This window comes from Petromyzon marinus, unplaced genomic scaffold (assembly GCF_048934315.1).
Source record: "Petromyzon marinus isolate PM22_M1 ecotype Great Lakes invasive population unplaced genomic scaffold, UKy_Petmar_22M1.pri1.0 PM_G_Scaffold_88, whole genome shotgun sequence".
NCBI classification, from domain to species: Eukaryota; Metazoa; Chordata; class Hyperoartia; order Petromyzontiformes; family Petromyzontidae; genus Petromyzon; species Petromyzon marinus.
This window is the reverse complement of record NW_027423044.1, coordinates 160,630-186,510: the sequence shown is the minus strand read 5'-3', so window position 1 is coordinate 186,510 and position 25,881 is coordinate 160,630. Positions and strand designations below refer to the sequence as shown.

The window sequence follows — 25,881 nt, the reverse complement described above, 5'->3', positions numbered from 1 at the left end:
GATGAAGGTGGCCAGGCATGATTCTAGACACGCCACCGCCTGTTTGCCCAGTGACAGTGTACAGTTTGTGTTTGCAGTAAAGTCTATTAACTCTGTTGAACACGGAGGTTATATCATAACAGTAGTTTACTTTTCTTTTCCTCTGGAACTCTTTATAAGAATGGAAACAGGAAGTTAACACAGCACACACATTCAGCTGAAGTCGGAACTGTTCATCCCAGCATTTAAGGACATCTGAGCCTGGATTCACACCTCTAAGTTGTGATTGAACATTAATTTATGAATTTCTGCCTAACACAAATAGTATTGTTTTCAACACCCTTTGCTACGTCAGCTGAATTTAGCTCTCATAAATATTCCTTTTGCAGCCAGACAGCTGAAATTGTGTACTCAGAGTTTTGGGTGAACATTCATTTTGAAGATACGAGGGCTTCCAGGCATGTTCATGACCATTTGCCCTCTCATTGTGTGCCATAACAGCCCGTGTGATGAATTTGGGACATTTTTCCACTATATCATGAATATGTGAATAAGTATAGACGTGTAAGTGACGTGTTACTGTGTATATATGCTTTCCTCTGTGCATCGATACTGACGTGTAGATAGTGTGGATATTATTTTTTTCTGTCAGCAGCTGACGCTTCCTCTGATGCTTCCTCTGCAGAATTGGTCTCATGGAGCAAATGCACTCAGCGCAGCTCGGTATGACAAGGCTCCAATGCGACCGGTGTGCATACAGCACGGATCGGACTGGAGATTTAACACGGCACGAGAGAACTCACACAGGAGAGAAACCCTTCAAGTGCAGTGTGTGTGACAAGGCGTTTGCACGTTCATCTGCTCTTGTAGAACACCAGAGAACACACACGGGAGAGAAACCCTTCAAGTGCAGTGTGTGTGGGAAGGCGTTTGCACATTCATCTACTCTTGTAATACACCAGAGAACACACACGGGAGATAAACCCTTCAAGTGCAGTGTGTGTGGGAAGGCATTTGCACATTCATCTGCTCTTGTAATACACCAGAGAACACACACGGGAGAGAAACCCTTCAAGTGCAGTGTGTGTGGGAAGGCGTTTGTACAGTCATCTAATCTTGTAGAACACCAGAGAACACACACGGGAGAGAAACCCTTCAAGTGCAGTGTGTGTGGGAAGGTGCTTGCACATTCATCTGCTCTTGTAATACACCAGAGAACACACACGGGAGAGAAACCCTTCAAGTGCAGTGTGTGTGGGAAGGCGTTTGCACAGTCATCTAATCTTGTAGAACACCAGAGAACACACACGGGAGAGAAACCCTTCAAGTGCAGTGTGTGTGGGAAGGCGTTTGCACATTCATCTACTCTTGTAATACACCAGAGAACACACATGGGAGATAAACCCTTCAAGTGCAGTGTGTGTGGGAATGCGTTTGCACAGTCATCTAATCTTGTAGAACACCAGAGAACACACACGGGAGAGAAACCCTTCAAGTGCAGTGTGTGTGGAAAGGTGTTTGCATATTCATCTACTCTTGTAATACACCAGAGAACACACACGGGAGAGAAACCCTTCAAGTGCAGTGTGTGCGTGAAGGCGTTTGCACGTTCATCTCTTCTTGTAGAACACCAGAGAACACACAGGAGAGAAACCCTTCAAGTGCAGTGTGTGTGGGAAGGCGTTTGCAGATTCATCAAATCTTCAAGTACACCAGAGAACACACACGGGAGAGAAACCCTTCAGGTGCATTCCCTGCGGGATAACGTTTGCACAGCAACCACATCTTCAAGTACACCAGAGAACACAGAAGCATCAGAAGATCCACATGGAGTGGAGTCTGAAATCAGCTTGTGAAAGTCAAAGTGCCGCAATGAGCCCATCCCGCATGAAACACGAACCGGAAGAAAATCCCAGCTTGGACACTTTTAAAGTTATCGAGGTGAAATATGAAGAGGTGATGGTGAAGAGGGAAGAAGTGATGGTGAAGAGGGAAGAAGTGATGGTGAAATGTGAAGATAAAGATTCAACTCCAAAATGGGACCTTCACATTGATGGAGGCAACGTGAAGCAGGAGGAGAATTCTGACTGTGAGGCAGAGCGAGGCAACTCCCAGCAGTTTGTGGAAGTAGAGATGTGGGTGGACTTCCTAGACAATCCAAAGTCAAGTGGAGACCCGGTAGATGTGTAAGCCAGAGACGATGTCGCTACAATAGATGCACCTTTGTCACAGGCCTTTAATGACTAGAATGTGAAGTTGAACACTCATTTCCTAGGTTCAACCTGCAGAGTAAGAGCGGCCAGTCTTTGTGGACCTGTGGGTTGGGTCAATCTCTCACCAGGAGCGAGAGCCAATAAGCTCCCAAGCATTCACGATGTTCTCATGATTATTTCTTTTACGCTTTGCTCGCTTAATCGCCTCGGCAACTCGGAGTTTTGTGTCGTACCTCGTCTGAAATGCTCAAAGAGCATCCCCAAGTAGCAGCTGCCCCTGTGTGGCACAAGGTGGTGGCCCTGCACCGGCCTGCATGTGGACAAGAGCTTGTCAGCAGGGGACGATGATTGATGTGTCATCTCAGTTGTGTAGTTTGTAGGCAATCTTGATTCGAAGCTGTCGTGACTGCAGGAATCCACACTCTTGAGTTCTTTCGGTAAAGTCACCACGTAGTAGAAACATAACAGATCACGGCGTTTAGATCACAACACAAGCAATCGTCATCAGGTGGGACAACCACAGCAAGAGAAACTGCTGAAGTAGTAGGCGCCTACTCCAGCAGTTTCCTCTTATTGCTGCTGTGCTTGTCCCACCTGATGACGATTGCTTGTGTTGCCATCGAAACTCCGTGATCTATTATTTGTAGCGTAATGTTTAGAGTTTGCTACATTTTGACCCAGACGCCAGCATGCAACGGCCTACCCGTTTTGAATGACACAACAATAGTATGTTGTACATACACTGTTAAGCAGACGGTGCGTATTTGTAAAATAACTTCTTGTTAATACGATGTAACGTGATGCAGTCAATTTCGCTGCAGTAATTCAATGTTGTTGATATGCCCGTCAATAATTTAGAATTAATACTTGTCTGATTGTGCGCGTACATGTAATATTTTGTCTGAGGGTCACACATTGAATAAGTGATGTTAGGACAAAGTGTGTGTGTGTTTTGGAAGTAACCTGTACAGAGAACTCTTGTGTTTCACGAAGCGTCTGCCTCTGGAGCAACTCATCGTCTTTGAAATAGGGAGCACGCTCGGATCATTAATCAGTTACAAGGCATACCACTTGAAAGTTACACGTATAGGAGGAGGTACATTCTCTACAACACGAATTGTAGTTTTGTCTTACGTGTTGACGTAGATTTTGTCTAACTAGGACTAGAAATGATCCTTGCTGATTCACGTCTGGATGTTCGTTACCTATCGGTTGAAGCAAACCCCACTGCTGTTGTTGAGACGCTGTGCACCAATAATGGTCCAACACATTGACGGCCTTCAGGCCAGGAAAGTCACAACATTTACGGCACACGAAGGACGCATTCACGCAAGTACCCCATGCTCCGTTTTGAAGTTTTAAAATGAAACATCTTTGAATTGTGTTGTGTTTTGAATTAGATGATTTTATTTCTTCATTAAAAGCTTGTATCAATTTACATCTGGAAGACTTCATTGAAAAGGACATTTCGTGTGAATTTTCTCTCGTCATTAAGTAGATGGCCTTGCCGGGGGTTCGGACACAAACAGTGTACACACAGTGTACACACACACAGTGTACACACACAGTGTATACACACATAGCATACACACACAGTGTATACACAGTGTACACACACACACAGTGTACACGCACACTGTACACGCACACAGTGTATACACTGTACACATACACAGGGTATACACTGTACACACCCACAGTGTACACACATACAGTGTATACACAGTGTACACACACAGGGTACACACACAGGGTACACACACAGTGTATATACACACACAGTGACACACACAGTGACACATAGTGTACACACAGAGTGTACACACACACAGTGACACAACAACCGCCATTCGCCACTAAGTGGTGGTGACGTCACCACGACGCTTGTGCCAGGCACAGTGACACAGTGTACACACACACACAGTGTACACACACACACAGTGTACACACACAGTGTGTACACACACTGTACACACACAGTGTACACACACAGTGCACACTGTGTACGTGTACACACAGTGTACACACACACAGTGTACACACACAGTGTACGCACACACAGTGTACACACACAGTTTACATACACACACAGTGTGTACACAATAGTTTCAGTTGATATATATCTGGTATACCCCTGTGAGCCATTCGGCTCTTGAATCAAGTGCAACCACAACAAACAAGAACAAGAAACACATCTTAAAGTTACTACTTTGTGTGACTCTGCAAACAGAAAATCCATGAAAAACAGCAAAATGTTCCTGAAAAAAGCACCGTACACCAACGCTGTGTGCTAAAAATCCCAGTGGGATGCAATGTCCACGTTGTTGTTGCTGAGTTCAAGGGAGGGAGCAATGGAAAATTAATCTAAATCAACTTAAACTCCAATCCCGCTCTGTGACGTCACTACTCAGCATTACCTCATCGGCGTGAAACGCCAGGGGGAGGTGTACCTCGCCAGTGACGTCATGTCACCAAGGTAGTCACCCCACCCCGTCTACCGCGCCCTTGAGCGTGACGTCACCTCTGCCTGGGTCAACTTGCGTTATCTGTTCAAGTACAATCCTTATTTGGGCAAAGCTACGCCCGGTGACTGGCGGCTCATTAACATAATGTGTTCGTGTCGACCGTCGCGAGTTTATTGCGACGGGTTCAGCACCCACGCCCCATCCCTCCACGTATGGGCCGGGCTCATTAACATAATTTATTTAAATTAAGACCCGCTCGTTGCGGGAGGGGAGTGTTCTTGTACCACGCAAGTGACGTCATCTCCTGCTGCTGCGTGACGTCACGAGGTAACAGGAATCTGCCGCTCTGCGCGTGAACTGAAATCCGAGGTGAGAAATTCTCATTGCGATTGTCGTTGTGGTGGTGGTTGTGGTGGTTGTTGTTGTTGTTTACCAAGGTAGAGCCTCTCTCTCTCTCATAGGGATGTCAGTTGAGTAGCAGCGAGCATGGGAATCGATGTCCAGGTTGGAACTTTACAACGCAGGGCCTAGCCACGCGGGGCCTTGCCTCCTGCCCTCGCCTGATCGCGTTTGCTTCAATTATCTCGCTTAGTTGAGCAATCTTTGTAAGAAAGTAATCTACCAGGCTATGCGTTCATTGTGTGTTGACCGACTTTCTGTGTTGGATTGCATTACATTTCCAAATTTTACTCAGTTTATTTGATTAAGTGTGGTTTTGATTTAAAGCTTTCGTGACTGCAGGGATTCATATTCTTGGTTCTTTCGGTAAAGTCACCACGTAGAAGGGAAACAATAAAATAAGAAACCACAGCAGGAAACCACAGCAAGAACATTTTCTTGCTATGGTTTTTGCACCTGATGATGATTGCTTGTGTTGTCGAAACGTCGTGAGAATTGTATTGTTTAATATTTTTATTATTTTATTGTTTCCCTTCTACGTGACTTTACCGAAAGAACCAAGAACATAAGTGTGCTTTCTCTCTCTCTCTCTGTGTCCTCGTGTTATTATTCCTGCAGTCACCAAAGTTCCAAATCTCTCATTGACACAAGGCTGTAATTATAATATGTTATAATAATTATATTATATGGGGGGGGGGACATATCCCCCCCCAATAATCAAATATGCTCAAAATGTCCACCCAATATATTGCTATAAAAATATTTTTTAAAAGAATAATTGCGATGCTATGTTAATAAAAACAATTTGCTAAACCTTGGCCACAAAATGTGGACTTGTCTTCATATAACAATGCATAGATTTCTGTTTATATGATTGCAGTGTACTTTATGAACCCTAATCTCTGCCATTACATACTATGAAACAAGAAAAGGTAAAAAAGAAAAAACAGAGCAATGTAATACAACATTATACATTATTGTATCAAATAAAAAAATCCATCCCATGTATTAGTGAAATTTTTCAATATTTTATGAAATGTCAGGAAATTAGTTTTCAAATTTAGATTTTTTTTTCTGCGGGGGACCCCAGACCCCCTGGAAGATTTGGTCCCCCCCAATGTTGACTCCATGGCTACGGCCTTGCATTGACATGCTAATATCTCTACACCCCCTCCCCTCTCTGCCCCCCTCTCTCTCTATTTAAGGCCTCAACACAGAGGCGTTATTTCTCTGTGCCTATGTGTGTATCTCTCTCTGTGTGTCTCTGTTATCTCTCTCTATGAGTCTCTGTGTCTGTGTTTTGTCTCTCAAATTGAGCAATCTTTGGAAGAATGTTATCAACCAGGTGGGGTGTTGACTGTTATGTTAGCCGACTCTCTGTGTTGTATTGCATTACATTTCTAAGTTTACTAGGTTTGTTTTCTCTTTCATTTGTACCTGATGATGATTGCTTGTGTTGCAATCGAAACGTCGTATGCTATTTGCACACAGCGTTGGTGTACGGTGCTTTTTGTGGAATATTTTGCTGTTTTTCCCTGGATTTTCTGTTTGCACAGTCACATAGTCACTTCAAGATGTTTTCTTGTTCATGTTTTTTGTTTGTTGCGGTTGCACCCGATTCAAGAGCCGAATGGCTCACAGGGCTATACCAAATAAATGAAACTGAAACTTTTAATTAAATTATTTTTTCTACGTGAATTTACCAAAAGAACCAAAGAGTATCTTGCTTAAGTTTTAATTTCTCTTCACCTGGCTCGCTACTTTGTAACTTTTTTTTTTAATATTCACAGTTTTTTTATTTTTTTACCAGGCCACGCCCGCGTTGAGCTGCTGTACCGCTCTTGTTTTCAGAAGCAACCTGCCCACAACAACAATAACAACAAGGTGGGGCTTGTCAACAGCGTGGTGGTGTTCACTATAGACGCGTGGCGGTGTTCACTCTAGACACGGGGTGGTATTCACTCTAGACGCTTGGTGGTGTTCACTCTAGACGCATGGCGGTGTTCACTCTAGATGCATGGCGGTGTTCATTCTCTACATGTAGAGGGGAGACCGGGAGATCGGGAAGGAAATCCACACGACCACGGGGAGAAAGAGAGACACGCAGCCTCGGCTGTGTTGATTGATCCTCAATTAACTACTTGGTGGAGTGAGGAAGCATTAATACTGAGCAGGTGAAGGTGGCCAGGCATGGGTCTGGACAAACCACCACCTGTGAATCATACCAGTGTGTGACAGTGGTGGAGGCAGTGGGGGTGGGGTGGCACGTGCCCCCCCAACGATTCGATCGAAATCCCTAATTTTGATAGGATCATTGGGGTTTATTAGTAACGAGCTTTACTACCCAGCTTCGCCCGGGACTTGGATTCTTGTCTTGGATTAACTTCACATTCTCTTCTATTTCACTGAAATAGAAAGAAAAAAGCCGAAACAAATAAATTTACCTAAATCGGATGTTTTCACTCAAGGAAATTCAACCTTACCCGACTTCTACGTTAGGTCGATTTTGGCCACTTGGGAAGGGAATAATGACGTGGCGAGCTGAAAATAGTCACGTTCACTTAGAAATTCCAGACCGTGTTAGCTGTGCAAATTTTCATGACGCCAGAGCTCAGCATTGGAGAGGTTTTTCCTGCTTCACACAAACAAACAGATGGAATGTTCTGCTTCATATTTTAGATAGCAGTTCTACCCGTTCTTCGCACGGAGGATGTGTGTTGAACTCCGAGAAGCCAATGGCTTCATCGGCCAGGAGCGAAGCGCCAACTAAAATCTCCCGGCACGCTGTTAACAGCTCTAAGCATTGCAGAGCGCTTAACTCAGAGGTGTTGCGGGTTGACGCCAGACACTTCATGGTCATTCCCCCCCCAAAATACAAAAGACCATTTTTATATTTTTTTACATTGTGTACGGTATGAAACATACCCACATGCCAAATTTCAAGTGTGTGGCACGTTGGGAAGTATGCTAAACATTTCAAACAGACACACGTATCCACACATTTCCCTTTCATATATATAGATAAATCAGCATTTTGTGACCCCCACTGCCACCGTGTGGCATATTATTACGTGCCAGGGACTCTATGAGAGTACAACAGTCCGAGTCCATAATTGGCAATAAGTAACGGCAAAACAATTGTAAGCGACTCACAGAATTTTGCGCAGTTGAGTATACAGAGTACACGACTTCCCTGAAGGCAAACACCTTCAGCGAGCGCAATGCCGATCACACGCGTCGAATAAAAAGTAAGGGACAAGTCATTACTTACTAACAACTCCTTACTAACAACTCCTTACTTACTAACAATTATCATTTTTCATTGCTGGAGGGGTTGCCCCCCCTACCTGAAAATCCTGGCTCCGCCTCTTGAGTGTGTGACAGTGTCAAGTTTGTGTTTGCAGTAAAGTCTATTAACTCTATTGAGCACGGAGGTTATATCAAAACAGTAGTTTAGTTTTGTTTTCCTCTGCAACTCTTTGTAAGAATGGAGTCAGGAAGTTAACACAGCACACACGTGCAGCTGAAGTCGGATCTGTTCATCCCCAGCATTCAAGGACATCTGTGCCTGTCTTCACACCTCTAAGTTGCGATTGAACATTAATTTATGCATTTCTGCATAACACAAATAGTATTATTTTAAACACCCTTTGCTATGTCAGCTGAAGTTAGCTTTCATAAATATTCCTTTTGAAGCCAGACAGCTGAAATTGTGTGCTCGGAGTTTTTGGTTAACATTCATTTTGAAGATACGAGGGCTTCCAGGCATGTTTGTAACCATTTTCCCTCTGTATTGTGTGCCATAACAGCCCGTGTGTTGAATTTGGGACACTTTTCCACTATATCATGACTATATGAATAAGTATAGACGTGTAAGTCACGTTTTACTGTGTATATATGCTTTCCTCTGTGTATCGATACTGACGTGTAGATGGTGTAGATATTATATTTTTATGTCTGCAGCTGACGCTTCCTCTGACGCTTCCTCTGCAGAATTGGTCTGATGGAGCAAAGGCGCTCGGCGCAGCTCGTTACTACAAGGCAACATTGTGACTGGTGTGCATACAGCACGGATCGTACTGGAAATTTGACACGGCACGAGAGAACTCACACAGGAGAGAAACCCTTCAAGTGCAATGTGTGTGGGAAGGCGTTTGCACGTTCATCTACTCTTGTAGAACACCAGAGAACACACACGGGAGAGAAACCCTTCAAGTGCAGTGTGTGTGGGAAGGCGTTTGCACAGTTATCTGTTCTTGTAATACACCAGAGAACACACACGGGAGAGAAACCCTTCAAGTGCAGTGTGTGTGGGAAGGCGTTTGCACGTTCATCTCTTCTTGTAGAACACCAGAGAACACACACGGGAGAGAAACCCTTCAAGTGCAGTGTGTGTGGGAAGGCGTTTGCACAGTTATCTACTCTTGTAGCACACCAGAGAACACACACGGGAGAGAAACCCTTCAAGTGCAGTGTGTGTGGGAAGGCGTTTGCACGTTCATCTCTTCTTGTAGAACACCAGAGAACACACACGGGAGAGAAACCCTTCAAGTGCAGTGTGTGTGGGAAGGCGTTTGCACGTTCATCAAATCTTAAAGTACACCAGAGAACACAAAAGCATCAGAAGATCCACAAGGAGTGGAGTCTGAAATCAGCTTGTGAAAGTCAAAGTGACGCAATGAGCCCATCCCTCATGAAACAACCGGAAGAAAATCCCAGCTTGGACACTTTTAAAGGTATCGAGGTGAAATCTGAAGAGGTCAAGGTGAAATGTGAAGAAGTGAAGAGCGAAGAAGTGAGGGTAAAATGTGAAGATGAAGATTCAGCTCCAAAATGGGACCTTCACATCGATGGAGGCAACGTGAAGCAGGAGGTGAATTCTGACTGTGAGGCAGAGCGAGGCAACTCCCAGCAGTTTGTGGAAGTGGAGGTGTGGGTGGACTTCCTCCGAGACAATACAACTCAAATGGAGACCCGGTAGATGTGTAAGCTTGAAACGATGTCGCTCCAATAGATGCACCTTTATCACAGGCCTTTAATGACAAGAATGAAGTTGAACACTCAATTCCTAGGTTCAACCTGCAGGGTAAGAGCGGCCAGTCTTTGTGGACCTGTGGGTTGGGTAGATCTCTAACCAGGAGCGAGAGTCGAATAAGCTCCCAAGCATTTACTAGGTTCTAATAATTCCATTTATATGGTGCTTGCTTAATCGCCTCGGCAATTCGGAGTTTTGTGTCGTATCTCGTCTCAAACACTCGAAGAGCATCCCCAAGTAGCAGCTGCCCCTGTGTGGCACAAGGTGGTGGCCCTGCTCCGGCCTGCATGTGCACAAGAGCCTGTCAGTAGGAGGCGATGGTTGATGTGGCATCTTAGTTGTGGAGTTTGTAGGTAATGTTTAGAATTTGATAAATTTTGACCCAGACGCCAGTATGCAATGGCCTACTCGTTTTGAATGGCGCAATAGTATGTTGTACATACTAAAATAGCTTCTTGTTAATGCGATGTAACCTGATGCAGTATATTTCAGTGTAGTAATTGAATTTTGTTAATATGCCTGTCAATAATACTTGTCTGATTGTGTGCATACATGTACCATTTTGTCTATGAGGGTTAAACATTGAATAAGTGATGTTAGGACAAAGTGTGTGTTTTGGAAGTAACCTGTACAGATAACTCAGGTGAGACTCATTGTTCTTGTCATACAGGTCAAAGGGTATTTTGTGTTTTCAGGAAGCTTCTCCCTCTGGAGCAACTCATTGTCTTTGAAATAGGGAGCACACTCGGATCATTAATCAGTTACATGGCATACCTCTCAAAGGTTACACGTAGAGGAGATTCATTCTCTACAACACAAATTGTAGTTTTGTATTACGTGTTGACGTAGATTTTGTCGAACTAGGACTAGAAATGCTCCTTGCTGATTAACGTCTGGATGTTCACAACCAAGGGTTGAAGCAAGGCTGACCGCCTGCGGCGCCCCTCACAACCATTTGCGGCCTTGGGCCAGGAAAATCACGAAATAAATTGCACAAGAACGACGCATCCACGCAAGCTCTCAATGCTCCGTTTTGAAGTTTGAAAATGAAACAACTTTGAATTGTATTATGTTTTGAATTAAATAATTGTATTTCTTCATTAACAGCTTATTCATTGAAAACGATATTTCGTGTGAATTTTCTCTCGTCGTTAAGTAGATGGCTTTGCCAGGGGTTCGGTTCGATGCGGACTTTCACCTGGTTGGGATCGCGGGATCGAGATGAGGCGACACAAAGCTTGCGAGAAGACCGTCGTCTGCAGATCGATTTCAACACGATTGAACGTCTGTTCCTGCGCCTTCGTCGTTCATGCAGGGGGCGCGTAGGTTTGCAGCACCCCATGCATGAAAATGACGGAACGTGCAGTGTTCGTCACGAAGTTGTGCGTAAGCGCCATAACAAGGCACTGTAAGCTGACCTGCCACCACGTTCACGGGTCAACGGGGCAGCCGAGAGAGAGCGCGGTGCGTAGGGGTCGACCAAAGGTTAACCCCCCCCCCCCCCTGTGAACGGAGACTGACACCCCTGACCCCCCACCCGTCCCTAAGGCCCCTTAAGACCTTTCAGAAGGTTCTGGGAGGGGGGGGGGGGTCAGGAGGGGAGGGGTGACCCCGACCTGGGGATAAAAGGCCGGCCCTCTGGACGGGCCGAGGCAGTGTTCGCTAACTCAAGCCTGAAGACATCCGAAGACCTGAAGACTGGACCGGCACCCGGGGACCCTCAACCGAGGCTCTTGTTAGAGTCGGGTTGTAGCGGACCTAGGTGGCTCGGACACCCTGGGACCCTCCCCAGGCTCTAGCCAGAGCCGGGTTGTAGCAGACCAGAGGTGAGCTCCCATACCCTGGCTATGACGGTTCATCCAGTCTTCCCTTAACGCCGGGCTAAGGGACCTGTGGGTAGCAGAGCCCGGAGTGTGCAGGCTGCGATAGAAGGTAGGCTGTCACTCCCGTAGGCGATCGGGAGGAAGGGGACGTACCCCTTCGTGTTTCAGTAGTGTGTAGAGCCGAGTTCGAAAGAGTTATAATAAATGCGTTGCCTCAACCAGATGTCTCCGTGTGGTTAGTTAAGGACACAACACTTATATACAGTGAGGGAAAAAAGTATTTGATCCCCTGCTGATTTTGTACGTTTGCCCACTGACAAAGAAATGATCAGTCTATAATTTTAATGGTAGGTTTATTTGAACAGTGAGAGACAGAATAACAACAGGTGTCTTTTATACAGGTAACGAGCTGAGATTAGGAGCACACTCTTAAAGGGGGTGCTCCTAATCTCAGCTTGTTACCTGTATACATAAAAGACATCTGTCCACAGAAGTAATCAATCAATCAGATTCCAAACTCTCCACCATAGCCAAGACCAAAGAGCTCTCCAAGGATGTCAGGGACAAGATTGTAGACCTACACAAGGCTGTAATGGGCTACAAGACCATTGCCAAGCAGCTTGGTGAGAAGGTGACAACAGTTGGTGCGATTATTCGCAAATGGAAGAAACACAAAAGAACTGTCAATCTCCCTCGGCCTGGGGCTCCATGCAAGATCTCACCTCGTGGAGTTGCAATGATCATTAGAACGCTGAGGAATCAGCCCAGAACTACACGGAAGGATCTTGTCAATGATCTCAAAGCAGCTGGGACCATAGTCACCAAGGAAACAATTGGTAACACACTATGCCGTGAAGGACTGAAATCCTGCAGCGCCCGCAAGGTCCCCCTGCTCAAGAAAGCACATATACATGCCCGTCTGAAGTTTGGCAATGAACATCTGAATGATTCAGAGGACAACTGGGTGAAAGTGTTGTGGTCAGATGAGACCAAAATGGAGCTCTTTGGCATCAACTCAACTCGCCGTGTTTGGAGGAGGAATGCTGCCTATGACCCCAAGAACACCATCCCCACCGTCAAACATGGAGGTGGAAACATTATTCTTTGGGGGTGTTTTTCTGATAAGGGGACCGGACAACTTCACCGCATCAAAAGGACGATGGACGGGACCATGTACCGTCAAATCTTGGGTGAGAGCCTCCTTCCCTCAGCCAGGGCATTGAAAATGGGTCGTGGATGGGTATTCCAGCATGACAATGACCCAAAAAACACGGCCAAGGCAACAAAGGAGTGGCTCAAGAAGAAGCACATTAAGGTTCTGGAGTGGCCTAGCCAGTCTCCAGACCTTCATCCCATAGAAAATCTGTGGAGGGAGCTGAAGATTGAGTTGCCAAACGTCAGCCTTGAAACCTTAAGGACTTGGAGATCTGCAAAGAGGAGTGGGACAAAATCCCTCCTGAGATGTGTGCAAACCTGGTGGCCAACTACAATAAACGTCTGACCTCTGTAATTGCCAACAACGGTTTTGCCACCAAGTACTAAGTCATGTTTTGCAGAGGGGTCAAATACTTATTTCCCTCATTAAAATGCAAATCAAATTATAACATTTTTGACATGCCTTTTTCCGGATTTTGTTGTTGTTATTCTGTCTCTCACTGTTCAAATAAACCTACCATTAAAATTATATACTGATAATTTCTTTGTCAGTGGGCAAACGTACAAAATGAGCAGGGGATCAAATACTTTTTTCCCTCACTGTAAAAGAGTAAAGCCAGTGGGTTTTCAAAGTACCTTCCTTTTACAGAATACATTTCACGTGAGCCCACCGCATTAAAACAATGCTCAGCTGAGCGGGGCGAGCCACGGGGGGGGGGGGGGGGGGGAGCACCTTTGTCACGTTCTGTAACTCACGTGACTTCTGCCGCGACAATGTCGGGATGTTTCGCCTGAGGATGACTGCTCGTGTTGTGATCGAAACATCGTGATTTCTTTTTTTATTATTATTTTTTCTACCTACGTGACTTTACTGAAAGAACCAAAGAGTATGAAAGACGTCTTGTCTGCTGATCTTGTTCATATCCGTGTACATCGATATCCCACATTGCTTACATGTACACACCACACACAATGAAATAAATAGAAACTAGAAGACTTTCGGGGATGGGCAAAGATCGAGGAATCTCTTTCAATGGAGCGAGTTAAGTGTGTTCGATTCAACATCTCTCTGTACGTCTGTATCTCTGTTTGCCTCTGTGTCTCTCTCTGCCTGTGTCTCTCTGTCTTTCTTTCTCTGTTCTGTGTTCCTCTTGTCTGTGTCTGTCTGCCTGTCCTGTCTGTGTGTCTGTCTAAAGCACAGCAAGTTGGCACAGTAGGGGGCACAGGTGGTGCATCAGCCAGTCATCTCAGTCATCTCAGTCAGTCGACCAGTGGCACCTGGGTCTGCCCCGTGACATGCCAGCGGGCGTTCGACACTTCACTTGGCCTCAAGGTGCACATAGCCTGGCACAAGCGTCGTGGTGACGTCACCACCACTTAGTGACCAATGGCGGTTGTTGTCTATCATAAAATAAAATAATAAACCACTAATGTAGACTGTAGCCTGGTATCAAAGCAATATTGCTGACGGTTTCCATCTGAAAACGGAAGCTTGTGTTGCCTCCAAAACGTCGTGATTTAATTTAGTTTTCATTTATTTTATTTTACCTACGTGTCTGTGTTTAGTGGGGGTGTGCGTGTGTTTAGTGGGTGTGTGCGATTGATCACATTAAACTTACTCAATTAGCATCAATTAACATGAAATACACAATAATAATTTACATTTCCCAAATTATTGAATATTTTTCAGAAAAACAATACATACAACACTGTGTCACCTGCCGTTCAGATCTGGCCACAGCTGTTCACAAACCGCATAGCCAGCATCTTAAACGCCTTTTGGTTTGACAAAATATAAATCGGAGCAGGCTGTTACGGTATAATAACGACGTGCCCGCTAAACTCAGGCCCTCTTATCCACCGATGAACGAGGAAGTTTAACAAAACAACGAAAACAGAAACTCACGCAAATTAAGAAGTAAGCTAAAGTAACAAAAATATTTGGGTTGCTTTAATCAAAACACACCTCCATATTGATTAAAAACTCACGCAAACATTCCCCCCCCCCCCCCCCCCGACTCGTGCATTTATACGTTGGCCGAATGCGAAAGCCACAATGCCACACAAAACGCGTTCTAAGGAGATTTGAACTCTCAACGCTCTGGGTTACAAACCCAGCGCCGAATCCCCCGAGCCACGAGGCTGGGTGCCGGCGTGCCCCCCGTGCCGTCGCGAGCGGGTTAGCGGGGTGCCCGCGCTCTGCCGCTCGAATCGTAAAAGCGCAGACGGTCGCCTCCGATTGAATCTCGACGGAAGAATGTCAAGAAGACCTTCAAAGTCGAGACGATCCAAATGGCGGCGGCGCATTGGGGGGGCCGAGTAAATGGAACGTGGGATGGCAAAAAGCGATTGAGCGATAACGACGCCCGAGAGTAATACTAGCACGCTAAACCCAAGACTTGCGGGAGGCGTCGCCAGCGTCTTGCTCGGGGGGCTCCTGGTGGGGCCTCGACGTCACTCCCAGCTCCGTCTGAAGTTGCTGCACCTCGTCAAGGAGCTGCCACAATTCTGACGGTGACATCGCTCTGGGACCCGTCGTCGATTCCGGCTCGACGGCATCTGCGACCCTAGAAACGAGTCGAATTTCAAGAAGAGTATTTTCATTAACAAAAAAATATATATACACTCTCCATGATAGAGGGTTTTTTTGGTTATATCGCATGTATAGTGCAGTGTATAGTGTAGTATAAAGTGCAGTGTATAGTGTAATGTATAGTAGTATAAAGTGCAGTGTATAGTGTAGTGTATAGTAGTGTATAGTGTAGTGTATAGTGTAGTGTATAGCGTAGTGTATAGTAGTGTATAGTGCAGTGTATAGTGTAGTGTATAGTGCAGTGTATAGTATAGTGTAGTGTATAGTGCAGTGCATAGTGTAGTGTATAGTGCAGTGGATAGTAGTGTATAGTGTAGTGTATAGTGTACTGTAGTGTGTAGTGTAGTGTACAGTGTAGTGTATAGTGTAGTGTATAGTGCAGTGCATAGTGTAGTGTATAGTGCAGTGGATAGTAGTGTATAGTGTAGTGTATAGTGTACTGTAGTGTGTAGTGTAGTGTACAGTGTAGTGTATAGTGTAGTGTATAGTGTAGTGTATAGTGCAGTGCATAGTGTAGTGTATAGTGCAGTGGATAGTAGTGTATAGTGTAGTTTATAGTGTACTGTAGTGTATAGTGTAGTGTATAGTGTAGTGTATAGTGTAGTGTATAGCGCAGTGTATAGTGCAGTGTATAGTGTATAGTGTAGTGAATAGTGCAGTGTATAGTGTAGTGTATAGTGCAGTGTATAGTGTAGTATATAGTGCAGTGGATAGTGCAGTGGATAGTGCAGTGTATTGTAATGTAGTGTATAGTGCAGTGTATAGTGCAGTGTATAGTGTAGTGTATAGTACAGTGTATAGTGCAGTGTATAGTGCACACAACATCTATATACATATTCTTAGCTCTTTCGGTAAAGTCACGTTGAAGGGAAACAATAAAATAATAAAAAATATATAAAACAATAAAACCGGATTCCCACCACCATCCATCACAGAAGAATTCTCTCATCAAGACTCTGCACCATAGAGCCCAATGCATATCCGACCAGGAACACATAGGCAGTGAACTCAAGCACGTACACCAAGCTCTTAAGGCTAATGGTTACTCCGACTATACAATCCGCAAAGCTATCACTCAAACCATGAAGGACCCTCTTGAGGAGCCTTTCAAAACCATCACTTTACCCTACATTGCGGAGATCACAAAAAAGATCTCTAAAATCTTGAATAAACACAAGATCCAGGTCCGTTTCAACACATTACATAAAATCCCTGATCTGGTTCCGTCTGTAAAAGATGTGATTCCGGACATACAGTACCCTGGTGTCTACAAACTAAGTTGCCTCTGTGGTAGTAGTTACATTGGAGAAACCAAACGCCATGGTTCGGACCGCATCCGTGAACACAAAGCAGACCTTAAACATGGTAGGACTAACACCTCGGCCGTGGCAGATCATTGTTATAATTCAGTAGGCTCACATGACATTGACTTTTCCAAGACAGAGGTTCTTTGTAAGCCATCTGGCTACCATGAGAGATTCGTTCATGAGGCTATCCACATATACAAGCACAGAGACAATTCCAACCGAGAAGATGGATTCTGGCTTAGCAATCATTGGAAAGATTTGATTAACCATTTCAGGTCTTAATTGATTGTTCACGCTTACAGTGGCTTTCAGACAGCATACATTAATTTTTCGTCTCCCCCCTCCTCTTTTCAGAACATAGATGGACTCGTCCTTCTAAATAAACTGCCAAATCGCTGCGCGTGGCGCTAACGTTTTTTTTAAATAAATAAAAACACTGCAAAAAATTAATTAATTAATGCGAACCGACACACCTGATGACGACCGTTTGTGTTATGGTCGAAACGTCATGAGAATTTTTATTGTTTTATATATATTGTATTATTTTATTGTTTCCCTTCAACGTGACTTTACCGAAAGAGCTAAGAATATGAATTACTGCAGTCACGAAAGCTTTAAATCAAAATCTATATACATAGCTATCAACACATACACTACACTATACACTACACACACAACATCGATATACATAGCTATCAACACATACACTACACTATAAAATATACACAACATATATATAGCTATCAACACGTACACTACACTATACACTACAAACACAACATCTATATACATAGCTATCAACACATACACTACATTGTACACTACACTATAAACTACACACAACATCTATATACATAGATATCAACACATACACTACACTATACAGTATACACTACACACACAACAGCTATATACATAGCTATCAAGACATACACTACACTACACACACATCTATATACATAGCTATCAACACGTACACTACACTATACACTACACACAACATCTATATATATAGCTATCAACACATACACTACATTATACACTACACTATAAACTATACACAACATCTATATACATAGCTATCAACACATACACTACACTATACACTACACACATCTATATACATAGCTATCAACACATACACTACACTATACACTACACACAACATCTATACATAGTTATCAACACATACACTACACTATACACTACACTATAAACTACAAACATCTATATACATAGCTATCAACACATACACTACACTATAAACTACACACATCTATATACATCGCTATCAACACATACACTACACTATACATTACAAACACAACATCTATATACATAGCTATCAACACATACACTACACTATACACTACAAACACAACATCTATATACATAGCTATAAACACATACACTACATTGTACACTACACTATAAACTACCCACAACAGCTATATACATAGCTATCAACACATACACTACACTATACAGTATACACTACACACACAACATCTATATACATAGCTATCAACACATACACTATACACTACACACAACATATATAGCTATCAACACATACACTACATTATACACTACACTATAAACTATACACAACATCTATATACATAGCTATCAACACATACACTACATTATACACTACACTATAAACTATACACAACATCTATATGCATAGCTATAAACACATACACTACATTATACACTACACTATACAATACACACAACATATATATACATAGCTATCAACACATACACTACATTACACTACATTATACACTACACTATATACTACACACAACATCTATATACATAGCTATCAACACATACACTACATACTACACTATAAACTACACACATCTATATACATAGCTATCAACACATACACTACATTATACACTACACTATAAACTATACACAACATCTATATATATAGCTATCAACACATACACTACATTATACACTACACTATACACTACACACAACATCTATATACATAGCTATCAACACATACACTACATACTACACTATAAACTACACACATCTATATACATAGCTATCAACACATACACTACATTATACACTACACTATAAACTATACACAACATCTATATATATAGCTATCAACACATACACTACATTATACACTACACTATAAACTATACACAACATCTATATATAGCGGTTGGGAAGCTGACGGAACCGTTATTATTTCCCTTCCACGTGACTTTACCGAAAGAACCAAGAATAAGAGACAGCTTTGTTTAGAGCCTAGTCTCAAACAGTGTTAGATGAGAGGACAATGCCACTACGAAGACATTGACAGCTCGGGGTGAGACACACGAGGCTCTAAAGAAAGCTGTCTCTGGTGTGGAACAATCAGTTTCAAAGACAATGCATCATCATCTCGTAGACTACCAGAGCATGTTTTTTTCTGTTTGCATGTTCATTACAAGTACCGTGTGCGTGGCCAATGCAGTGAGATGATTCCTTGCAAGAGGTTTACGTTTGGTGTTATCACGTTCACACAGCTGTTTTATTACTAGAAAGGGTAAAACCAATTCTTATATTTTGTTACTGGCAAGGGAGGTCCCATGATGTTTTTTGCTGTTGTCATCATCGGCGAAACGTCACGGAAACTCGAATCGTCGGCGTAGTTGGGGGTCACTCTCTGACACGCAGCCGGCGAGTGTCGAGCCGGTAGCGACCCGGCACGTTTCGTTTACGTGACGCAACGCCGCTACTACAAGTTGACGGCTTTGACGAGACGACGCTTTAGTTTCTCGCGATCCAACACCGAAGCCGACAACCTCCGACACAGTCGGTCGTACGCGCGCCGAACTTCTTCCGCACCCCCCCCCCCCCCGACCGTGGCCAACCGCGCCAGCGAGGCCCCCCACCTGCTCCGTAGCCGGTGCCTCCCGCTCAGCGAGTCGTGGATGGTGCCCAGCCCCAGGTAGGCAATCTCGGACAGTTCGAGCAGGAGGCTGAGACTGGCGACTGTGTACATGACCAGAAGGAAGACGGTCTTCTCTGTGGGGCGCGACACAAAGCAGTCGACGCTATTCGGGCAGGGGTCACGGACGCACTTGAAGCGCGGGGCCACCTCCAAGCCATACATCAGGTACTGCCCCACCAGGAAGCCAACCTCGGCCAGCGTGCGGGCCAGCAGCTGGAGGGTGTAGGCCACCATCAGGCCGTCCGTCTTGATCCACCACCGCTCGTTGTGCTGCTTCCCCTTGCCATCTTCTTCACCCTCCACCTCTTCCACCTTCTCCTCCTCTTTCTCCGTGCATTCAACCACGCGGTCGGGGCCGCCGGCTCGCTTGGCTCGCTTGGTTTGTTCGTCTCGCTTGTACTCGATCCTACCACGACAGAGAGCGGCGGCGTTTAAGTTTCACCCCTCGGTGTGAAACGTCGCGAGCAAATGGAAATATGCACTCGCTATGAAACGCGACATTACGACGAACAGCGACAGCTACGAGGCTGTCCGGGATTCCACTTTCACTTCTGATCGTCGCCTCTGAGAGACCACTTAAAGTGTCCGTGCCGGTGGCAATGATCTGAATCGGTCCTGGGCCTACCCTAGGTCGACTCAGCCTCGAATGAGTAGCTGATGCGATTTGTAAAAACTTTGCCAACTGGGGAGAAAAATGCAGCCCGGCATGGCTTTGGCCATAGACCCCCCTCGTGTGCTTTGAGGCGCCGCTCACGAGCAGCGCTTATCCCGACAGCCTGTGAAGGCTACATGGGGGATTTTTGTCTTTGTGCGCGTGTGGCCCCGTGTGCGTCCGCGTGTGTCTGTGTGTGCGTGGCCTTACCGTGCACGTAGCCTGGCACAAGCACCGTGGTGACGTCACCACCGCTTAGTGGCAAACGGCGGTTGTTGGTGTAGATGTCTGTGCGCTACAAGCAAGCCAGCATCGGGACTCGAGGTAAGTGAAAATATTTACCTTCCTTTATTTTACGCTTTATTTACTACTAGCGGGAAGCACCCGGCGTTGCCCGGGGGAAAATATATTGAAAAACTTCTCAAAACTTAAAAACATAACATATACAAATGAAAAAAAAACGATGATCATTACCTCATTCATAAAAATTAGCGCAGCGGAAAAAAAACGTACGCTCGTGCGCCAAGATTCGATTCTTTAGATCGCGCAAAGGAATTGAAGTTTGTAGATTTCTTTAGAATCGGCCTATTCCCGTTTAATTGATACCACAAAAGCTCACCAGATATCGATTCTCGCCACACTTCATCATCATTCCCCCCCCACCCCCCCCCAAAAAAAAACAAGTCTATTTTTATAATGTTTGCATGGTGCACAGTATGGAAAGTACCCACATGGCAAATCTCAAGTTTGTTAAATGTCAGGAAGTACGCTAAACATTTTGAACACATTCACAAATTTCCCTTTTATACATATAGATACACTATGCAATTATAATATCGCATGCAAATGTATTATATTTCTTATTGTTGAAGAGTTTAACAATGCTTCCCTTTTTGCTGTTGAACCGCAGAATATATTTTACGACGCTGACCATATGCGTGTTTAAACACAGCGCACATTCGCCCTCCTGAACTGAACTAGCCGTTCGGACATACTGACAGGGGGCTCGGGAACGGAACTCCGTTCCTAAGTCAAGGGGAAACCTTGCCGGCCCTTTCACCGTTCAAACTCGTGACCAAATCGACGGCGCAGCCTAATTAAAAAACAAATTAAAACATTTCCAACTGCGGGCAGCCATTCAAATTTCCACCGTAGCTCCCCCGCTGTGAAAACTCCCTCCGGGAACCTCCGCACCTGGTGATGAGATGCACGGCGAAGCCGAGGTACATGATGGTGGGCGTGGCGACCGCGATGATCTGGAACACCCAGAAGCGGACTTGGGAGAGTGGGGCGAAGCTGTCGTAGCAGACGTTCTCGCAGCCGGGCTGCTCCGTGTTGCACGAGAAGCTGCCCTGCTCGTCGTAGTAGATGGACTCGCCGGCGACCGTCGTGAGAATGATGCGAAAGATGAGGAAGGTGGTGATCCACAGCTTGCTCAGGAAGGTGGAGTGCCGATGAACCTCCTCCAGCAGCTGCGTGAGGTAGCCCCAGCTCATCGTGGCCGCCAGTCAGATGCAGCGATGCCGCTGCGGGGAAACGTTCACCCGAGTTTGTACAGGCACTACTCTACTTACAAACCTTCAACTTAAAGACTTTTAGAGATAATAAAAAAAACCTATCCCGTTTGCCCATCAGATTTACCATGGAGGTCGAAAAAGATGTCAAACTACCCTTTCTGGATGTCTTAATTAAAAGGAGACATGATGGTTCAATGAGCCACTCTGTCTACAGGAAAGCTACCCATACAGATGCTTACTTGAAACCGGATTCCCACCACCATCCATCCCAGAAGAACTGCCTCATCAAGACTCTATACCATAGAGCCCAATGCATTTCCGACCAGGAACACATTACCAGTGAACTCAAACACATACACCAGGCTCTCAGGGCTAATGGCTACTCCGACTACACAATCCGCAAAGCCATCACTCCAGTCATGAAGAAGGATCCTCTTGTGGAGCCACTCAAAACCATCACCTTACCCTACATTGCAGGGGTCACTAAAAAGATCTCCAAAATCCTGAATAAACACAAGATCCAGGTCCGATTCAACACAGTACACAAAATCCGTGATTTACTTCCATCTGTAAAAGATGCTCTTCCAGACATACAGTACCCGGGCGTTTACAAACTAAAGTGCCTCTGTGGTAGTAGCTACATTGGAGAAACCAAAAGACATATCTCGGATCGCATCCGCGAACATAAAGCAGACTTGAAACACGGTAAGACGAACTCCTCTGCCGTGGCAGATCACTGTTACAATTCAGTGGGCTCACATGACATTGACTTCTCCAAGACGGAGGTTCTTTGCAAACCAACTGGCTACCATGAGAGATTCGTTCATGAGGCCATTCACATATACAAGCACAGAGACAATTTCAACCGAGAAGATGGATTCAGGCTCAGTAACCACTGGAAAGATGTGTTAAATCATTTCTGTTCTTAATTAATTGTAATTTTACGATGACCTTCAGACCGCAGCTCTTTCGCCAGCATTGCCTCTTAATACCTCTCACACCACGGTTAATGGTATGGTTTACAACATGGAGTATACTAGGGCTTCGCAGCTGTCTCTCTCCCCCTCCTCTGTTCCGACCATGGACGAACTCGTCCGTCTGAACGGGGCCCGTAGCTATCCGTGGTACGGAAATTTGAGGGTAAGAATCCACCCATTTTTTCGCCATATAGCATTGTGATATATAACGACTTATGGTTGGTAGCTTAGCTGATTGGAGAATATAGAGTTTATTGATAACATGAAGGTAATTTATATTTTAGTTTTTATTGGTTCACTATATAGTACTGTGAATAGCTCAGATTTGTAGTCATTTCTGTGACCAGTCACTAGCAAATCACCCAGTTATTTCAATGATAAATTCGCCTAGTTATTTCAATGCTAAATTCTCCTGTTTTGATTTGTACTAAGTGCCTCGGTGAATGTGTATGCTCTGACTTCAACGTAACTATTTCTGTAGCAGTTACAAGCGAATGCCTTAATTTAGCTATTTCAATGCTAAATTCTATGCTAATTCCTTTTAACAATGGGTGCCTCTGCGGATGTGTATGCTTTGACTTTTAACATAGCTATTTCTGTGACCAGTCACAAGCTAATCATTCAGCCTTTTCAATGCTAAATTTTATGCTAATTCCTTCGTCAAGGCTCTTTGTTCCTCTCACACAGCTTAAAAGCCGTGATCTGAACGTGGCTCTCTCACTCCAGCGCTGTCCTACCAGACAGTCTCGCTCCCTTCACCTGATGAAGGCCGCTTGTGTTGTGGCCGAAACGTCGTGAGAATATTATTGTGTTATTTTATTTTATCAATTTATTATTTTATTCTCATTCTACGTGACTTTACCGAAAGAACCAAAGAAGATAATTCACTCCTATTGTGCTGTATTGTCTCTATTAATAATAATTTGCTAGCTTTGTGTAGTATTTGGTTAGCTTTAGAAGACTTTATGTGATGTGTTATTTTAACTGCGTTTGGTATTACCTTTGAATCTCTGCACCTTTTGAGGAACGCCAGTGAAGATATCAATTTCATCCGCTTAATGCGAAGCTTCTCCAATTTTCTGGTTTTAAGAAAAGTATCCTCCCCATAGAGGTTAGTCAGTTTAACAGTATCATCAATGAGACAGTATCATCAATGACTGTACGATTTCACTTTGATAACACATGGACCCCGCATGAAGCGATGGTTATTAGTGAAAGAGAGAGTTATTAGAACATGGAAATGCTATACTAAACAAAAAACGTAACTTATAATGAATGATTATACTTGAATTATTCCCGCAGTATCGCAATCGTTATTGATCATAGATCATATGCAACCCTTATCACGTTGTTAGCACACTGGGTCACAGAACAGGTGATTATTCTGTAGAGTACGTGAGAACGTGCGGCGATTACGAACGAAAGGTACTTTAAAGATTATACGACGATAAGAAAAACAATTAAAACAGTTATTATTCTCAAAGGCACAAATCTCAACAGATACATCGGCAGATTATCTGACTACATAATGGCTTGGAGTAAGGGCATGCGATGGGGTGCTCCTTTCTCCTGAAGACCTCACCTGATACCAAGTTTTAATTAATTGTGGACCAGATCGCCTGATGAGGATCTGGTGGGACACACCCTTCCCCACAAGAGCGTGGCTCTACGGGAGAAGGTGTCAAAAGTAAATTCGTATTGATGGATCTGTTGCATATTTATGCGATTAAGAGTACAGCCCACTAAATAGTAAAGAGGACAACTATGGATATGCTTATAACGACACATGTATGAACACTCGGTCTCGTCGTGACGCCTTCACAGCCACTGATGCCCGATAGACTTGAGTGTTGGCTTCTGGTTTAAGGACCCGTGTATGTTTGAGTGACATGAATTGTTTTGAATAGTCAGTGTTCGGAGTCGAACTTCGTGTCAAACAGACGCCTGCTTGTCGTGTGGTGAGGGGGCGGTGCGCGTCATACGTATCAGTCGATTCGGCGGTCACCGTGTTGAACGGATTCGGATGTCGTCGATACGCTGCTGCAGGTCAGGATACGGTCGGTAGATGGCGCCACAGCTCGCTCGCAGCGTGCACGGTGGTTGAGTGTTGACCCGGGTGTGCACTCGGCTGGCGATGCACGGTGTGCACGCAGCCTTGTCGCCAAACAGCGACCCTCACCACCCCGGCGGCAGCAGAGACCTCCGTGTCGGCAGAGGCTGACCCACGCAGGGGCGAGTTGAGCTGTCAAGCGGGTCTTGCCCGCCTGCAGATGAGATGGGGAGCTGCTCCAATGAGTCGAGCCCCCGATGGCCGGCTCCGGTGAGCCGATCGAACTCAGCTGAGTTTCCGATGAACTGCGGACGAGTCGAGCCGACCCGTTGGCCGCAGCTCGCTCCTGAGTCGACCCCCCCGGTCGAACTGAGGTTTCAATGTTCAGGATCCTCTTTTTATGCCCAAAAATCCCTTCACTCGGACCCTGCCCACAAGGCGGGGTTTCTTCCGATTTTTGCTGTGTCAGGGTTTGTCCGTATGTATCTGCGTCCGTGTGTGTGTCAGTGTGTGTCAGTGTGTGTTCTTGTGTGCATATTCCGTTGTCACCCTCCTTCCATAAAACCCACAAGTAAAACAATCAAATGTTATAAATTGTCTCGAAGGCGCCTCTCTGTCTGGGTACACAACCTGGAGGGAGGGGCGATATTCCCTCCGACTTTCACCGACGCACCAAGAAACGGTTAAGGTTTTTAAAGTTAACATTTATCCCTCACAGTTTCACAGTTATGCTCTGTATGTAACC

At 44.7% G+C, this 25,881-nt stretch overlaps 3 protein-coding genes across 3 annotated transcripts; 2 read left to right on the top strand and 1 right to left on the bottom strand.

The window, feature by feature from the left end:
- The first annotated feature begins 668 nt into the window (after nt 1-668).
- Nucleotides 669-3,534, top strand: LOC142921728 (uncharacterized). Its single transcript, XM_076063043.1, has one exon. The coding sequence runs from the start codon at nt 675-677 to the stop codon at nt 1,833-1,835; it is 1,161 nt and encodes a 386-aa protein (XP_075919158.1). The 5' UTR covers nt 669-674; the 3' UTR covers nt 1,836-3,534.
- Nucleotides 3,535-4,947: 1,413 nt separating this feature from the next.
- On the top strand, nt 4,948-11,191 carry LOC142921729 (uncharacterized). Its single transcript, XM_076063044.1, has 3 exons — nt 4,948-5,026; nt 6,867-6,940; nt 9,050-11,191. The coding sequence occupies exon 3, from the start codon at nt 9,060-9,062 to the stop codon at nt 10,035-10,037; it is 978 nt and encodes a 325-aa protein (XP_075919159.1). The 5' UTR covers nt 4,948-5,026; nt 6,867-6,940; nt 9,050-9,059; the 3' UTR covers nt 10,038-11,191.
- A 3,886-nt stretch (nt 11,192-15,077) lies between these two features.
- On the bottom strand, nt 15,078-22,114 carry LOC142921739 (gap junction gamma-1 protein-like). Its single transcript, XM_076063060.1, has 3 exons — nt 21,787-22,114; nt 19,882-20,346; nt 15,078-15,636 (listed from the first exon to the last, which is right to left on the bottom strand). The coding sequence occupies exons 1-3, from the start codon at nt 22,086-22,088 to the stop codon at nt 15,456-15,458; spliced, it is 948 nt and encodes a 315-aa protein (XP_075919175.1). The 5' UTR covers nt 22,089-22,114; the 3' UTR covers nt 15,078-15,455.
- Nucleotides 22,115-25,881: the final 3,767 nt, after the last annotated feature.